Source organism: Coloeus monedula (assembly GCF_965178545.1).
Source record: "Coloeus monedula genome assembly, chromosome: 4".
Classification (NCBI taxonomy): domain Eukaryota; kingdom Metazoa; phylum Chordata; class Aves; order Passeriformes; family Corvidae; genus Coloeus; species Coloeus monedula.
In genome coordinates, this window is record NC_138784.1 from 36,767,057 (window position 1) to 36,782,407 (window position 15,351).

Sequence of the window (15,351 nt, forward strand, 5' to 3'; positions counted from 1 at the left end):
GCAAATCTGAATGATGACAAAAATCCTCAGTCTTCTGAGCATTCACAAAACATTACAAAACTCCTGTAATCTTTGCTTTTGGTTTTGCTGAAGTGCAAGGCACAGGCAAAACACAAAAACCAGAAAAGTCTTAATGCATGTTTTGAATCTGTCCTATGAGATCATCTAAGATATTGACAGTTCTCTACTCAGAATATTCTCTGAAATAAACTGGAGTTTCATGCAATGTGTAAACATGCCCAAACTACGTTTAATTGTGGAATAACATCAAGCTGATATAAGAACAGTGGAGCACTGCATTTAACAAAACAGGCATAAACATGTTATAACTATATCATATAATTATCTATTTTGTAACCTCACTGTGGAATAAAGTAGCTAACCAACAAACCTTTCAATGTAAGCCTGGATCTGAAAAATCCTGCAGCAAACAGAAATTTCATGCGAATCGTAGGTAGAAACCCAAATGTTAAGTATCCAAGAAGAAATATAGCCTTAACAAGACATTAAGTCAAATAACTAATAGCCAGAATATGGCTAAAAAGCATGAAACACTGCATGTAACCCAAACACAGATTTAGCTGTGCCACCGTAGTATAGCCTCTTGCCACACACCTCTGTAGCCACCACAGACAGGGCTTCCACCTCTCTTTGGGGTGGTTCTGGTACTGAAGGCAATAGCTGCATTTAACACAGTATTCCAGACATGGGGCAGCAGCTCAATTAATTGAGAAACTCAACATGGCTGCAATTTGTGCTTGTGGTCCAGAAGGCCAACCTTATCCTGGGCTGCACCAAGAATGCGGACATGTTGGAGGGAGTCCAGAGGAGGGCCATGAACACGCTAGAGGTCTGGAGCACCCCTCCTATAAAGCCAGACTGAGAGTTGGGGTTGTTCAGTCTGGAGAAGAGAAGGCTCCAGGGAGACCTCAGAGCACCTTCCAGTGCCTAAAGGGGCCAACAGGAGAACTGAAGAGGGACTATTTAGGAGGGCATGTAGTGATAGGACAAGAGTTAAGGGCTTCAAACTGAAAGAGGGAAGGATTAGATTAGCTATTAGAAAAAATTTATTCACAATGATGATAGTCAGACACTGGAAAAAGTTGCCCAGAAATATGGATGCTCCATCCCTGGAAGTGTTCAAGTCTAGGGTGGATGGAGCTTTAAGCAACCTGTTTTACTGGAAGATGACCATCACCACGGCAGGGGGATAGAACTAGACAATTTTTAATGTCCTTTACAACACGAAATCATTGCATGATTCTATGAATTATCCCATGCAAAGCTTAGACGTGCTACTCTGGCAGCCACTGAGTGCATTCAGAGTGGTGCTGGGTTTTCTCCCATTGCATTGCACTGTGCTGTGTAGAGAGAATTCTCTGGCCTCTGTAGCACCAATTCTTGAAGGAAGCCAAAGGGTCATAAAAGTCATGAGAGTAATAGATCATACTCATTATCTCATCTAACTTCCTGAAAATCTCTGCCATTGTATTTTCCTCAGATAAAAGCAAGCCATTTATAGAGACCTCTGATTTTTGTTAAGATTTCAAGCAATCTTAAGTAATTGATTCCTATGTTATCCTAATTGCTAGAATAGCACAACTTAGTCAAGGTTGTGTTTGTTAAACTTCCAGTCATGGAAATCACCTTATGTCATAAGACTATAAATTTAAAGACTTTAAATCCCTCCAGCATTATGCCTCTTCCTACATACAGTGATTCATATCCTTCTTACCCCTTTTCTTTGATAAACTTTGTTTAAGGTCCTTCAACCTCAAGTCAAAATTGATTTTCTATCTTGAAAGGCAAACATGACAGCTGGAGACAGTATTCCAGTCACTTGTTTTATGGATGCTACCTATACAAGAAAGATCACTTCCTTATTTGTGTTTGCCATTCTTCATTTTTATATATATATATTTTTATATATATTTATATATTCAAGGATTGTGTTGTCCTTTTGGCAACATTACAAAAAGAACTTACACTGAACAGGCTACATAAGAATATTCCTACTGAAAACAATCTCCAGTCCTGAAGTAAGCATTGCATTCTTCATCACTTGCTTGCAGCAGCATTAAAACACATTATTTTTTTTTAATCCAACAATTGAATCCAGCTATTCAGATATTTCTTACTAGTAATTTAGACAGTTTAGAGAACCATAGAAAAATTTATGTTTAAAAGGATCTGAAAAATATCCAGTCTAATCTCTTGTTCAAAGCCAGGCTAGTGTCACAGTAAGAACAGGTTGCCTAGGTCCTTTCTCAGCCTCTCTGGACACCATCTTTCACGGTTTACCCATTTTCAGGCAATTTTTAAATTTTATATAATAAAATCTGTATTATCTAAAAGCATACCATGGTCTTTGAAAAAATGCAAATTTTTGTTTAAAAATTTAGCCACAAAAAGCCCACAGGCACCTTATTATCAATAACCTTGTTCACTGGCACCTGACCACTGACTACCTGTTAGAGAAGTGTCAGTAACCCAGTTTATAGTCCATGTAGCAGATATAAAATCTGTTAATTCGGTCTAATTTCATTGGTTCAGTAAACAGCATGAGATACTGAATTAAAAGTTCCAATACAGCCCAAGGAAACAAGAAGACTCAGTCAGACCAGTTGCTTCTGTCCAAAAGGATATACCTTTTAAGACAGCAGGCTGGCTAGTACTCATCTTTTTTGACTGCTAACTTTTGCTATTAGTGTCCTCCATTTCTCCTGGGAGTTTGCAAAGCAAGAGGTCCTGCCTCATTCCACCTCCTTTCTCCAGTTGCTAATTTCAGCTGTACAACTTTGCAATTTTCCCAGTTCAGCTGCTTAAAGTATTCCTCAGCTAGGTCTTTAACACTTGGGAACTAACTATACAGCTATGCTGATTAGAAAATGTTTAATTTCAGCAAATGCTGCTTTTCATCTTCCTTGAGTACAGCTAATATTTCTATTCAAGTCTCTTATCCAAATGCCAATTAGTCCTTGAAGCACACAAAATCTGACCAGCAGCAGATAAAAGATAAACCCAGAAAACTTATTGCTTTCCATAGGCTCCCTGCTCTTGGCATTAATGCTGCATATTTATTGGTGGAGAAGTTCTTGTTATGACAACATTTTGCTTCAAAATGTCTGTTTGCAAGATAGCACTCTAAGAAGGCAAGTTTGAGGGTTATGAAGTCCTATATGGAAAGCAACTTGGTAGGCTAATTTACTTGGCATCTTGTTCTTAATTTCATTTAAACACATTTCTGTATCTTTAATGAAGTTTTTTTAAATGTGGTAACTGTTTGAGTGTTGCCACATTAGGTTGTTATAGAAGAAATGTTTATTTCTTCTCCATTTGGGATTATGAATCTAATATACAGCAATGTGACTACTTAAGAGGAGCCATTACACTTTATGTCAATCCAGCTACTATGCAAGTACATAAAATTTGCATAACAACACTCCTTATGCTAATTTCGATTTTAAAAACTGTTTGCCACGAACCATTTCTCAGCTTTGATATTTTAACTAATTGAAACATTTTCTTGCCAAGATAACCAAACAGGCTACTGTTTATTGTTAATTAGGTAAGTTTGTGCTGAATTCAGTTTATAAGAAGTGGGTGGTTCATATATACAATACAGTATTTAAACTTCTCTAATTTTAAGACAGCAAAATGTATTTTTAATCTGCCCTGAAAACTTTTGATGGCAATTTTTCCACAGCTTCCCTAATTATCTATACTAGTGCTTAAGTACCCTTGCAGCTGAAAACTTTTATTCATATGCAACCTTGAGCTGCTGTACTTTCAACTCCTCTGTGATTTGTGAAAAAATAATGGGTGAGAAGAATGCTACCTTCCTCTTTATCCCAGCACTCCTTAAGCAAACGCAAGAGCACAGGTGCTACACAGGGAAATAGTTAAAAAGAACACCATTCTTCACTCAATCATTTATTTCTCTACACCACTGTCCACCGAAGAGAAGGCAGCAGAAACTCAGTGGGACCCTGCCACACTGCCACACCTTTCTTGGATGGCAGCTGACCACGTTCCTTTCTCTTCGTGTGGACGACAACGGTAGAAAAACCAGAAGGCTGCCGACAAACCTCACAGAACTCCAGTGTGAAATTCCACGTTCGTGGATGGTCTTTAACAGAAGCCTCCATGTTCACACAAGCTGCAGCTGACCTACAAGAGGTGGCCGCCACGTGTCTGTGACCAACCCCTCGCGGTGGAGAGCTGGTGTGTGTGCTGGGTTTCTTAAGAATGGCCTGCCGCACATAGCACTTAGAAATAAGGTGATGGCTGGACTGATGAGGCCGACGCTTTAGTCCATCCAAAAAGCGTGGCTACATGGTATGTTCCTTAATCCAAGACTCTGCACAGTGCCAGGAACCGCCTCTCCCGGCTCCGCGCGCGGATTTTCCTTCCCCGCCGGCAGCCCTCGGAGCAGGGCCTCACCCAGGCCCACCGCTGCCCAGGCCCGGCCCGGCCCGGCCCACCGCCCCCGGCCCAGGCGAGGCCGGGCCGCCGGATCCGGCCCCTGCCGCTCCTCCCCGCCCCGCGGCGCTGCGGAGCTCCCGCCCTCGCCCCTCTCTCTTCCTCCGCCGGCAGCTGCGGCATCCCCGGGGCGGTGGGACCGGCAGCGAACCGCCCCCCGCCCCCGCGCACGGCCCGGGCTGCTGCGATCTGTGCAGTCCCCAGTCTCTGCCCCGAGGCGAGCGCGGTGAGGCGGGGGCCGCTTGCCAGGCCCAGCTCCGGCGGCGCAGCGATGCCGGCAGCCCGCGCCGGGCCGCGCCGGGCCGCTCTGCGCCCGCAGCATCGCGGCGGCCCGTGTGCGATGAGCCGCCAAACCCTGGGCACCTTCTCCGCCCCGCTCGCCTCCTCCTCCCACGGAGCCACCCTCCTCCTCCGCCCCCTCTCCTTGCCAGCCTCCTCCCCGCCCTTCCCCGCACTCCACGCCGGTGCCGGAGCCGCGCGTCACTCGGGCTCCAGCCCCGCCGCAGACATGGCGACACTGACAGCGGTCCAGCCGCTCACGCTGGACAGAGGTAAGCGCCGCTGCCGCCGCTCCCGGGCCGCGCCTCCCCGGCCGCCCTGCCCGGGGGCCACCGCGGCAAGCGCCGGGTCTGCCCCCGCAGCTCCAGCGCGGCGGGCGCTGCCGCGGCAGCGCTCCAGCCCCGCAGTGCCCGGGGCCGGCTGTGGCGGCGGGCAGCGGGGACGCGTCTCCCCGCGAGGCTCAGGTGGGCAGCGGGAGAAGGTCTGAAATGGAGGAGAAACTTTGTGCGGGCAGGGGCCGGGATGGGGCGGGTATCCCGGCGGCGCGGCGTGCCGCAGGCGCAGGACGCGGCTCCGCGGTCAGCGCTCCTGTCCGGAGGCGCTCCGCCGTGCCGCTCCGCCGTCCCCGCCCTGCGCGGCTCCCCCGTGGGCGCCCCCCGCCGCGGCTCGGCGCCGAGGCCGCCCGTCCGCACCCACGCAGGTGGCTCGGCGGGGGATGCTCAGTGGCGGGGCAGCGCCTTTCCGGCACCGAGTCGGGAGCCCGAACCTCTCGACGAGAGCGTCGTTTGCCGGCAAAATTGGGCTTTTTGGGGGCTTGCACGGGGGTATGCGGAGCAGGCATCAGGGGTCCGTGACTGCAGCTTGTCCGTTCGCATGCAAAAGAACGGTTCTGCGTATTCCTGTAGACAGCTACTCGGTCCTGGTAGGGAGAGCGTTGATGTTTGAGTAGCCTTGAGGCTAACGTCAGTAACCTTGTACAGGTAGTGTAAGGGGGTGCTGAAATCTTGAAGTTATGTTACCATTCAACTTTTGCCTCCAGACTGTAAGAATTGAACCTCTCTCCCTTGCAATGCAGTTGTTCCCATAACAAGGTTCAGCAGAAGCCTCATTAGATTTCTGTGGGTTAACAAGGGGGAGTAACTTTGCTCCTACCCCTCCATCCGGTAGAGAGGTCCATCAGCTCCCAGTACGGCATCCTGAATTGCCGAGGTGTCCTTCTTCCTCACTTGCATGCAGAGGCTCCAAGAGGCTCCCAGTCCCTGTAAATCTTGTAGTCTTGAAAGCATAGTTGAGGCCAGTGCTTTGGTGGTTTAAATGTTTGGGGCTTTTTTCCAGAGGATTAAGATGGGTTTTTGAGGTAAGATAGAGGTTTTATTTTTTTCTGTAAATCCTATGCAAAAGAAACACAAACTCAGTTTCAAAATTATGAAGGAGAGGTAGGCACCTTTTCTAGAACCCAACCAAGAGCAAAACAGCCCACAAAGTACTCCAAATACAGTTTTCTGGGCTTAGATTCTAGCATTAGTAGAAAGGAAGAATCTTAAGTTATTTTTACTGAAATATCAAAGTGTTAGCCTGCACTTTGAATTAAACTGCTCAGAAATCCACTGTGTAATCTACAGTTTCACCCTAATACTGTTTTCAGTAAGCAGGACAAATCTATTTTCTGGCAAAGGGCTGAACAGATGGCAATCCATTAGCAAACCCGACTTTTCAAAGGAAATATTATTATTTCAGAATTATACATCCTTTTTTGTAAAACTATGTTTTAAAAATTCCACAATACAGAAAAATGCAAATTAGTCCTAATTTAAATATAAGCATCTGTTGTCTGTGTCCAAGATATGCCTAACCATTTGGCAGGCATGCCAGTGTTACGGTCTCCCAGTTGTCAGCCAGGGCTGGTATTAGTGTGAGTGAGATAAAACATCACAGAATGAGAGGATGTGATGTGCAAAACAAAAATACAGACAAGAGGAAATAGATTTAAATAGCGCACCTGGCCTGCAGAAGGCCATTTTGTCAGAGGGATACACTTCATCACTTGTAACATGCTGCTGCATCAACTGTAGAGGATGGGCTGAAGCAACTCCAGAAGCAGCTAGACCAAGCCCAGTGTGTCCAGATATTTCCTCTGTAGTCTTTCTTTCACAGACATGGGAAAGTTCTACGTAGTGAGATTTTCTAGATTCCTGATGCTTTTGTTAAAGCAGATGAGCTATGTTTACTGTCACTATGCCTTGCACTTTTCTGCTGTGATCTAGGCAGAGCCCTGAAAAGTCTTGTACCCTCATATCCTTTTCACCATGTCCCACAGGCAGCTCAGCAGAACAAGAAAATAGGCAGCGTTTCAGGAGAGGTGGTATTCTTAGCCTCTTGTGTTTCTGGGGGAATTGCTGCTTGATCTCTGTCCAGGAAGTGTTCTGCATTCCTCCTTGTTATGGGTCACTGACATGGTAAAACATCATATGGATATATACATTAGAAATCTGAATTACGCTCTGATGTGATTTCCTCCTGGACAAAACATATTGACTGTATGCTGGTACATAGATGGAGGCTTTCTTAAAGCCTGATGTAAATGGCATTCAAAACCTGTATGGTAAAATGAATTACCATTTAAAGGTGAAGGGCATGGTGTGTGTGAATGATTGAAAGCCAATTATATTCTGGAAGATTACTTCAGTCCAAAGCACAGGAATTAATTTCCTTAATTCCTATCATTGTATGCCTTTCTACCTGCACAAATGTGTGCAAGTTCCATTAGGGCTCTTTAATATGTAGAACAAGTTCACAAAATAATGGAAATTTTAATCACTTACAATCTAATCTCAAAGGCTTTTGCCTGACCTTTGCGTGGTGCTCTGTTGGGAGGAGGGGAAGAAATCAGCAACTGCTTCGGGAAGGAAACCTAAGGCACTGTAGCGAGGAGTGGTACCACTTAGGAGAAGGTGGCCCCAGCATTTGGGAGCTTCGGGAGAGGAAAGTGCCTGCCTGCTGGGTGTATTCCAACAGAATCAGAGTTTCTCTCTGAAAAAGTGCTCCCCTCCTACCTTTATTGCAAATGTCTTACACCCTGAATAGATAGCACCCCATCAGTAATCTCCAGTGTGCATCAGAGCTAACTAGGCAGATTCAAAGCTTAAACCTTCAAGGTATAGAGAGCTATACCTTGTTTCAGGTTGAGACCAAGTTACGGTAATGTCTTTAATAAAATGACAAGGTTGGGATTTTTTTTCTTTTTATTTTATATTCCAGGTTATGGATTTTTAAGTACATTTCCATTTTAATTTAACTCCGTTAAAAAACCCAAAGTGGTCACTTCAGTCCAAAAGAGGAACATTTAAAAACACCTATACAGTTACTTTTCACTTCTTCCACAGGTGTGTCTTCAATAAGAACTTTGTTGGCACTGGTTACAGACAACTCTGGTTACAGTTAGTTGGCATTTTCCAACAGTGTTTATTTGTACTGGCATACCTCTCAGCTCACATCTTACTGCCTTTGCCTCTTCTCTCAATGTCCTTTGTCTTCCACAAAGCCATTGCTTCACCCTACCCCGTGACCAACAGTAGCTGCCTTCCCCTTTATTATCCAGAGCCCCAGGTCTCCCTTGCTTACTGCCTTCTGTTGCCTTGCTCTTCTCAAAGCCCTGGCGCAGTTAACTCCATTGCTCTGTGCATTGCCCTTAATCTTTTTCCATTTTCACTGTTCAGCAACCCAATTTCCTCCTCTAATCCTCAGTTCTTCTGCTGTCCTGTGACTGTCGGCACCTCACCAGCCTGACACTGTCTCAAATGCTGCGTACAGATCCAGCAGCAAAGTTCTGCTTTTCTCCAAGTGCAGTGTCATCTCCCCCAGCCAGTTTAGCCTCCTCATGGTTATATGAAGACCTCCTGTGAGTTCCTGTATACTGCAGGTACACGTTCTAAACAATGAGAAATTAAAGGAAGCTTGTTATGGGTGGGATCACTTAGACTGTTTTAGCACAGTCTGATGAAAGCATTTTCTACAAGCACCATTACCATCCTGGAAATATGTTAGAAGGGAATAGATTTCTGTGCTTCCCTTGGCACACATTTAAGGAGTGGTCACATGGAGGCCTGCAAATTGAAGGAGGCATCTTTCTAACTATGCATTATAGATGTTCCTCTCTATCGGAACTGTTTTATTTGACTAAATGTCTGAAATATTTTTCATAAACCTTATCTTACTTCAAATTTTGCTTGTATTTGTCCTTACAAGATGAAAATCATCTTTGAAAGAAAACTGACCATGTATTTTCTCAGACTGCTGCAAAATCTCAGTCCCAATTCCTCTGCATAGGATCATGAAAATGGCAGCTTTAAAAGGGCACTTTTCAGAAGTTGGGGTTTTTTTTGAAGATATACAATTAGCCTATACAAAGACCACCTCCTGATCAAGAACAAAGGAATATCTTTTCATATGAAGGGGGACTTGCAACTCCCTTTAAATAATCCATGTCCTACTATGTTTTTCCCTATATAGTTACTATTCATGTCACTGATGGTTTCACTTCTTAATGTGACTGAGGATAAAAGAAGAAATTTGAATAGACTGAGTATACAGTGCTGATACTTTAATCCCTGTGAAGTTTCATAACAAGGTCATAGCTATTGGCTATTGACAACCAAATTTCTCTTGATTCCTTGGAAATGGAAAGACTTCTTGCTGTTTGGCTGTAATGCGTAGCTGAGTTCCATTGTTGTTTATGAATTCAAGCGAATATTTTTCCAGTGGAGTGGGTGTCCCAAAACTTCCTGAAAATCGATTATAAAGCACCGTGTTAAGTGACAATAAATAAGAATATGAATGGGCTTGGAATTGCCATCAGCTGTTAGAGATGTTAGACAAACTTTGTCAGATGGGGTAGCAGATGGCACCTGACCGTTATTATACGTGGGTACTTGCTGGAGTACTCCTCCTTCCTTTCTTTTCATCTCTTCTTGTCATCTTCCTTCTCACCACATCCATAGCCTTCATAATTGGGGATTTCTTCCCCGTTTGTGCCTAAATATATGTATACAACAGAAATTGTATCAAACATAAGTGGTGTTAGACTGTGCATATATTATTATAATGTATATTATCTTGGAAAAAAAATAAAACATACTCATCAAGAAGAGAAAATCAGATTCATAAAGTGTGAAATACAGTCCTTGACAGGGGAGCAGCATAAAGCCAGATCTCTTTTGCACAGGGTGAAGCCCTGTGGAGCATTGCTAAGTGATGTGCTGCTCCCTGCCTGGCTGCCTGTCTGTCATGGGGATGTCTTCTCTTGCTCTTCAGCCTAGCATGCTAAAATTGAAAAATCCTTCTGCAAGTGCCACACACTTCAAGTCTAACATTTCTCCTCTTGATGTGCCAGCTGAGGACATATAAATAACCAAATTCATTATTCCAAGGAAAAGAAAGGTCTATTGTTTGTAGGGACAGAAAAAAAGTGACAATTCTAGTCACAGGCTAAAATGTTTGGGGTTTTTTTACATCAATATGTCACCATTTACTTGATTTTTTAAAATGAATTTTTCTGAAAGGATGGATTAAGGTAAGCGGATTGAGGCCGTGGTTTGTGGGTGTTGACTGGGACGCTTTATGAGGATCTGTGCAGTTGAAGCATTGGTTAGTTAGATGTATAGCTCAGCTGTGCCACCTGGAACTCTGGAGCTGGAGTGGAAGAAAATACCCACCTACCTGTCATCTCTGATACTCATGAGTGGTGTAAAAATACATGGGTTTAAAATTTAATAGACATGTCCAGCTTAAATGTCTCTGGCAGTAGAGTCCTCCCCTGAAGAGGTGCTGGGGCACACAGGAGCTCTGTGCAAGGTGAGATATGCCTGAGGTGGCTGGGCACCCACAGGAGCAGGTCTTTTAAGTTGGGCTTCCCCTTGTAGGTAGGGCCTTGTCCTTCAGCCCAGAGTGATGCATGGTGACATGGAAATTGAGAGCTGCACCTGTATGCAGACAGATGGAAGCATATTCTAGGCAGCTTTTAACATTAAATCACCTTTGTGAAGTGTAGAGGGGGAAAACCTTATTTTCACTCATGTTTCCTTCAGAAGCATGTGACTAATAAGAAGGCAGAATCTGCAGATGTATGTGCTGTCAGGACAAGTTTTTGAGGCACCCTTGAAACTGATGGCAATGCAGAGACTTTGAGTTCCTCCTGCTCTCCCCATATGAAAATGTTCATTAGACATGGTAGCAGTGAATGAATCATTTTAGTCTATCTGAATTTATCCTGCATAAAGGAAAATGGTACATTGAACTCACCGGTGTCCTGCTTTTGACCCCTCTAAGAGCATCTGCTTCTGCAGCTGGGGGTAGAGGCTGTGACAAGAGCCTGCACAGTTGAAGGATTCACGGTTTGCAGCAGGTTGCAAGAGTATTAGTGATTAGAAAGCATGAGGGATACTATTTTCTATGTTATAAATGTATACTCCCTGTTTACAGATAATGCTGAAAATGAAGAATTTATTTTCTAAATAACATCCCTTTGCTAGGTTCTACATATTTCAGTTTCACACTGATGTCTGAGAGACATTTTTATAACTTCAGAAAAACGTATTAATCTTTTGATGTAATTGTAAAGGAACAGTTTTCTTAATTACATCCTATTGCTTGAGTTGGATTTCTCTGATGATGTTACCAGAAAGAAAGTTTTTTGAAAAATATAACAAGTGAAGTCATCAGCTATTTGCAGAGGATAATTTGTCTGATGAATTCGCTGTTTCAGGACATGTACATGCCCATTTTTCCTTAACATAGATGACCCTCATGCAAGTGCAAAAAATATAAGTACAAGTTTTTGTCTGACCTGTGTTATTTGAATACAAAATACTGTTCTCGTAGGTAATGCTGTAGCATTTGAAATATGAGTTAGGTAAAATTATTAATTTCAGTTACTCATTAGAAGCACAAATAATGAGAAGGAAGGATTTAAGATGAAACCAAGCTAAGGCAGATAGTGTTTTGAAGCACCTAACTCTAAATTTGTGAGTTTACCTTCCATCACATGCCGTTAATTTGTTTTACATGATGCATTTTTTAAATTTTTAAAAATAATAATTACTAATGTGCTATGAACTGTACATGTATGTATAAATCCAGGCATTTTCAACGTTCATCTCAGTCAGCTTAATCTTCTTTTGAGACATTTGCTGAAGAGTCAGCCTCTGAATGAGAAACATTCAACTGTTAATTCTCTATTCAGATGAGAAGATTTGATTCATAAATGCACATTTTCATATAATAATGTTTTCCTGAGTGTATAAACCACAAGCTTGGTTCTTAGATATGTTAAATAAAGAGGGAGATGTATGTACGTATTTGAGAACTTGTTTTACCAGGATCCAACATGGAGTGGTTAAATAAACCTCAAATTTCTCAAATGCAATTTAGCTAAGCTACCAGGAAATGCACACAGCTTCTCATAACATGTTGTTACCCTACTGCTACTTTACTAATAATTATAAGAAAAAAAGAGATTAAAAAATCTTGATTGGAAAACAGAGATTTAAAAAATCTTGATTAGAATACCATGTCTCAAGAAGAGATCAGAGGATGATTGTCCTTTGTTTTTTAAAAGATGGAACAATGAAGTATCCATGAATACACAGAGCATCAAAGCATTGATTTTGTTTCTGTTCAAACAGAGATAATTGTAGAAGAAAGAGTTTTGCTGAAAATAGGTTCTTAATTTATTTCTCCTGAACCAAAGTTACATTTTACTGGTTCTTTTCAATAAAAGCCCATGTTTAACCACTAATCCTTCACATCCACTAACTTTTTTAATTTTCTGTTTCAAACATGTCTTCTGGCAAAGTAAATCTCCTGGACCTTAAGGAATCAATTCCTCTACAATCAGTTAAGCATTGAGGAAGAACGTACTTGATACAGATTAGGTGGATCACTGTGGCCATCAGCAGCAGTCCTAGCCTTGAGAAATGGATATATCATCATCTCTTCACTTTTCAATACACTTGGCAGCTGTGTTTTTGTGAAACTTACTGAATCAGCACTGGAGCGAAAAGATAATATAGCTGTTCTTTGTTACACAGAGACACACCAGAGAAACTTGAAGAGGGTGTGGTGGCTTTCAAATCTATGAAGCAGTCACTGGAAAAATAGGTGGTTTTATGTTTGATCTCCTCTGTAGCCTGACAGTCTTGTAACCTGATAGCTGTGGAGTTACTATACATTACCTTCTGTATCCTACTGGTACAACTATGTGAAGGTGTGTGCTTCTCATATCTTAAGTAGATACCTTGGAAAATGAAGCTGCAGCCTGAGAGGAGTTCTACTACTCCTGTTCCAATTCCAATCATTCAACATGTAGGACACTAAGCAACAGAACTGCAAAGGTGACAGTGAGCTCTCTGTTTCACATGGGTTTTCTGTTTCAAGGTTTTGTTTGTAACTTGCTGCAGCAATTCAACAGTCACAGCTTTCTTCAAAGATCATATTTGTTTCGAAGTTGAAAACTAACAGTGATCAGTTCTTGAAATCTGCCAGCAGTGTATCTGTAGTGCCTATCTGTTTTGCAGGGCTTTATTAACAAAGGATTTTATTTTTATTGCTTTCTTCTTGCTGTTGTAGATTTTCACCTACACACTTTGAAAGAACAGGGTTTTTCTTTCCTGAGAAATGACGAGGATGTAGCCAGGTATCAGAGAGGTTCAGTCTGCAAAAAGCAGTATCTTTAAATGCAGTAAAATTTTAAGACAGAATATTACCTCTCTTCTCATTACCTAAACCTACAAATAAAGTGTTAAACATGCGTGTAATTATTGTGTTGCATCCATTGTTTTACACAAATGACATATTTTCGCTGTTGTCTCATTAGACTCTCACACCATGTAGAAAAATAGAAGATAAAATTCTGATTCTAGACTTCAAGTGACTGTATTGTCACTATGTACACTTGCCAGTAGCCTACAGCCATCTTTCTCATCTTTCTGGTAATCACATGAAAAGATTTAAGACTAAGAGAGATAAGACTGAGGGGAGGCAGCAGGAGACTCTAGTAATGACATATGAGCAGGGAAAAAGTGAGAGTTACTGCTTTGGCTCGAACACAGTGCCTGTTGTGAAGGAGAATTAGCATCCCTAAGTTAACCCTACCTCCCTTTGTGAGACACCTGTTGGGTCTTTTTTTCCCCCCTCTTCTATCTTCTTCCCTGCCAGCAAAAATCTCTATGATGCAGGCTAAAAACACATGCTGGAAGTAGCAGTGTGGGAAAGGCATGAGGTTGCCCATATGGCCAATAGTTTTGTTTCGTGATGCTCACATAGTGTGTATAAATACTTGCTTTTGCTTAGGCAGGGGAGCAAGAGAATGGATTTTAGCTAAAAGTGTGTTGGTTTTCATTCTGTTTTTCTTTGTTCAGGCAAGGTTTTTCCCAGTAATAATTTCTGTTTTCTGCTAGTCAAAAGTTCAATTTCTTCACTGATTTTAATTTTTTTCCTATATACTTGAGGTTTAAAACACAAAAGTAAGTATTATGTCTAAATCCTCAGGTTATATTAATGTATCAACCTTTTCTTTTTCTTTTGATCTGTGGTCAGAACCTCTAAAGTGTTTTAGATTTGCAGTTCTAGCCGGTCCAGAGTCCTTCAGTGTCTTAAGAGTGCTTTTGCCTAGTGTTTAAAGGAGCTTCATGCCAGCCTTGTGAGTGGTGTCTGCCGAGGTAGAACTGATCCTACAAGATCAAGACAGAGGAGGCTAGTGAAGTTATCAAGGCATCACTTTACGTGATATTTATTGCTACAGAAGGCAGCAGGCAGTTTCCTTGCTTTCACATAGTTCAACTTGTAGGAACTTAATTCATTAAGGTCGGGTATATTCACCATACTGAATTTCTCAGTGAGTTGTAGCTTTCATTCAAAGGAATTTTTTTTTTGTTATTTCACAGTTTCAGGGAGTCAGACAGAACATCAGTTCACATGTGTAGGTAAATAACTGCTTTAAACACCTGTGATCTCTATTTTTTAAAAAAATGCTTTCAGAAAGATTGAGAATTTAAATAACACGAAGTCAGAAACTACAGAATACACTGCTTCCTGCAAGAAACAAGTGTTAACTAATATATGCCGTATATTCCTTATATAAAAATATATACTTATTTGAATACAAAATAAACTTTTAAAAAAACCCTGTTGTCTTTTTGTAACATATTTGTAGCCAACTGTACTGTACTAGTTTGAAAACAAACCAGTGGGAGGCACCAAGTCAGAATAACAATTTAATGGGGAAATTAAAGAAAAGGAAAGAAAAAAAACTAAAAGAAAACACTGGTTCAAACTGACAGAGTCAAGATACAACCTGAGTCCCTGTTAGGCAGGGTGGTGGTAGCAGTCTGCTAGAAGGGTGGCTGCAGTCCTCTGAAGCGGTGATCCTGTAGAAAAGAGGGTCTGCTCCTCCTCAGAAGGTCCAGTGGTGGCTGTGTAGCTCCTGTCCTCTGGAAATCCAGTGGAAAGGCCTCCTCTCTGGTGTTCAGCCTCAGCTTATATCCACGCTGGGATGCTTGGTTCCTCCCTCTGGGTGGAGCATCTCACAATGGGGTA

At 42.3% G+C, this 15,351-nt stretch overlaps 1 protein-coding gene across 1 annotated transcript in view; it reads left to right on the forward strand.

The window, feature by feature from the left end:
• Positions 1–4,753: 4,753 nt before the first annotated feature.
• The window catches only part of LIN7A (lin-7 homolog A, crumbs cell polarity complex component), a gene marked incomplete at both ends in the record, with an annotated part of 44,378 nt that continues 33,780 nt past the window's right edge, over positions 4,754–15,351 (forward strand). The window contains one exon of the mRNA XM_082280052.1: positions 4,754–5,033. Coding sequence (XP_082136178.1) covers positions 4,754–5,033 — 280 coding nt within the window. The remainder of the gene's footprint in view (positions 5,034–15,351) is intronic.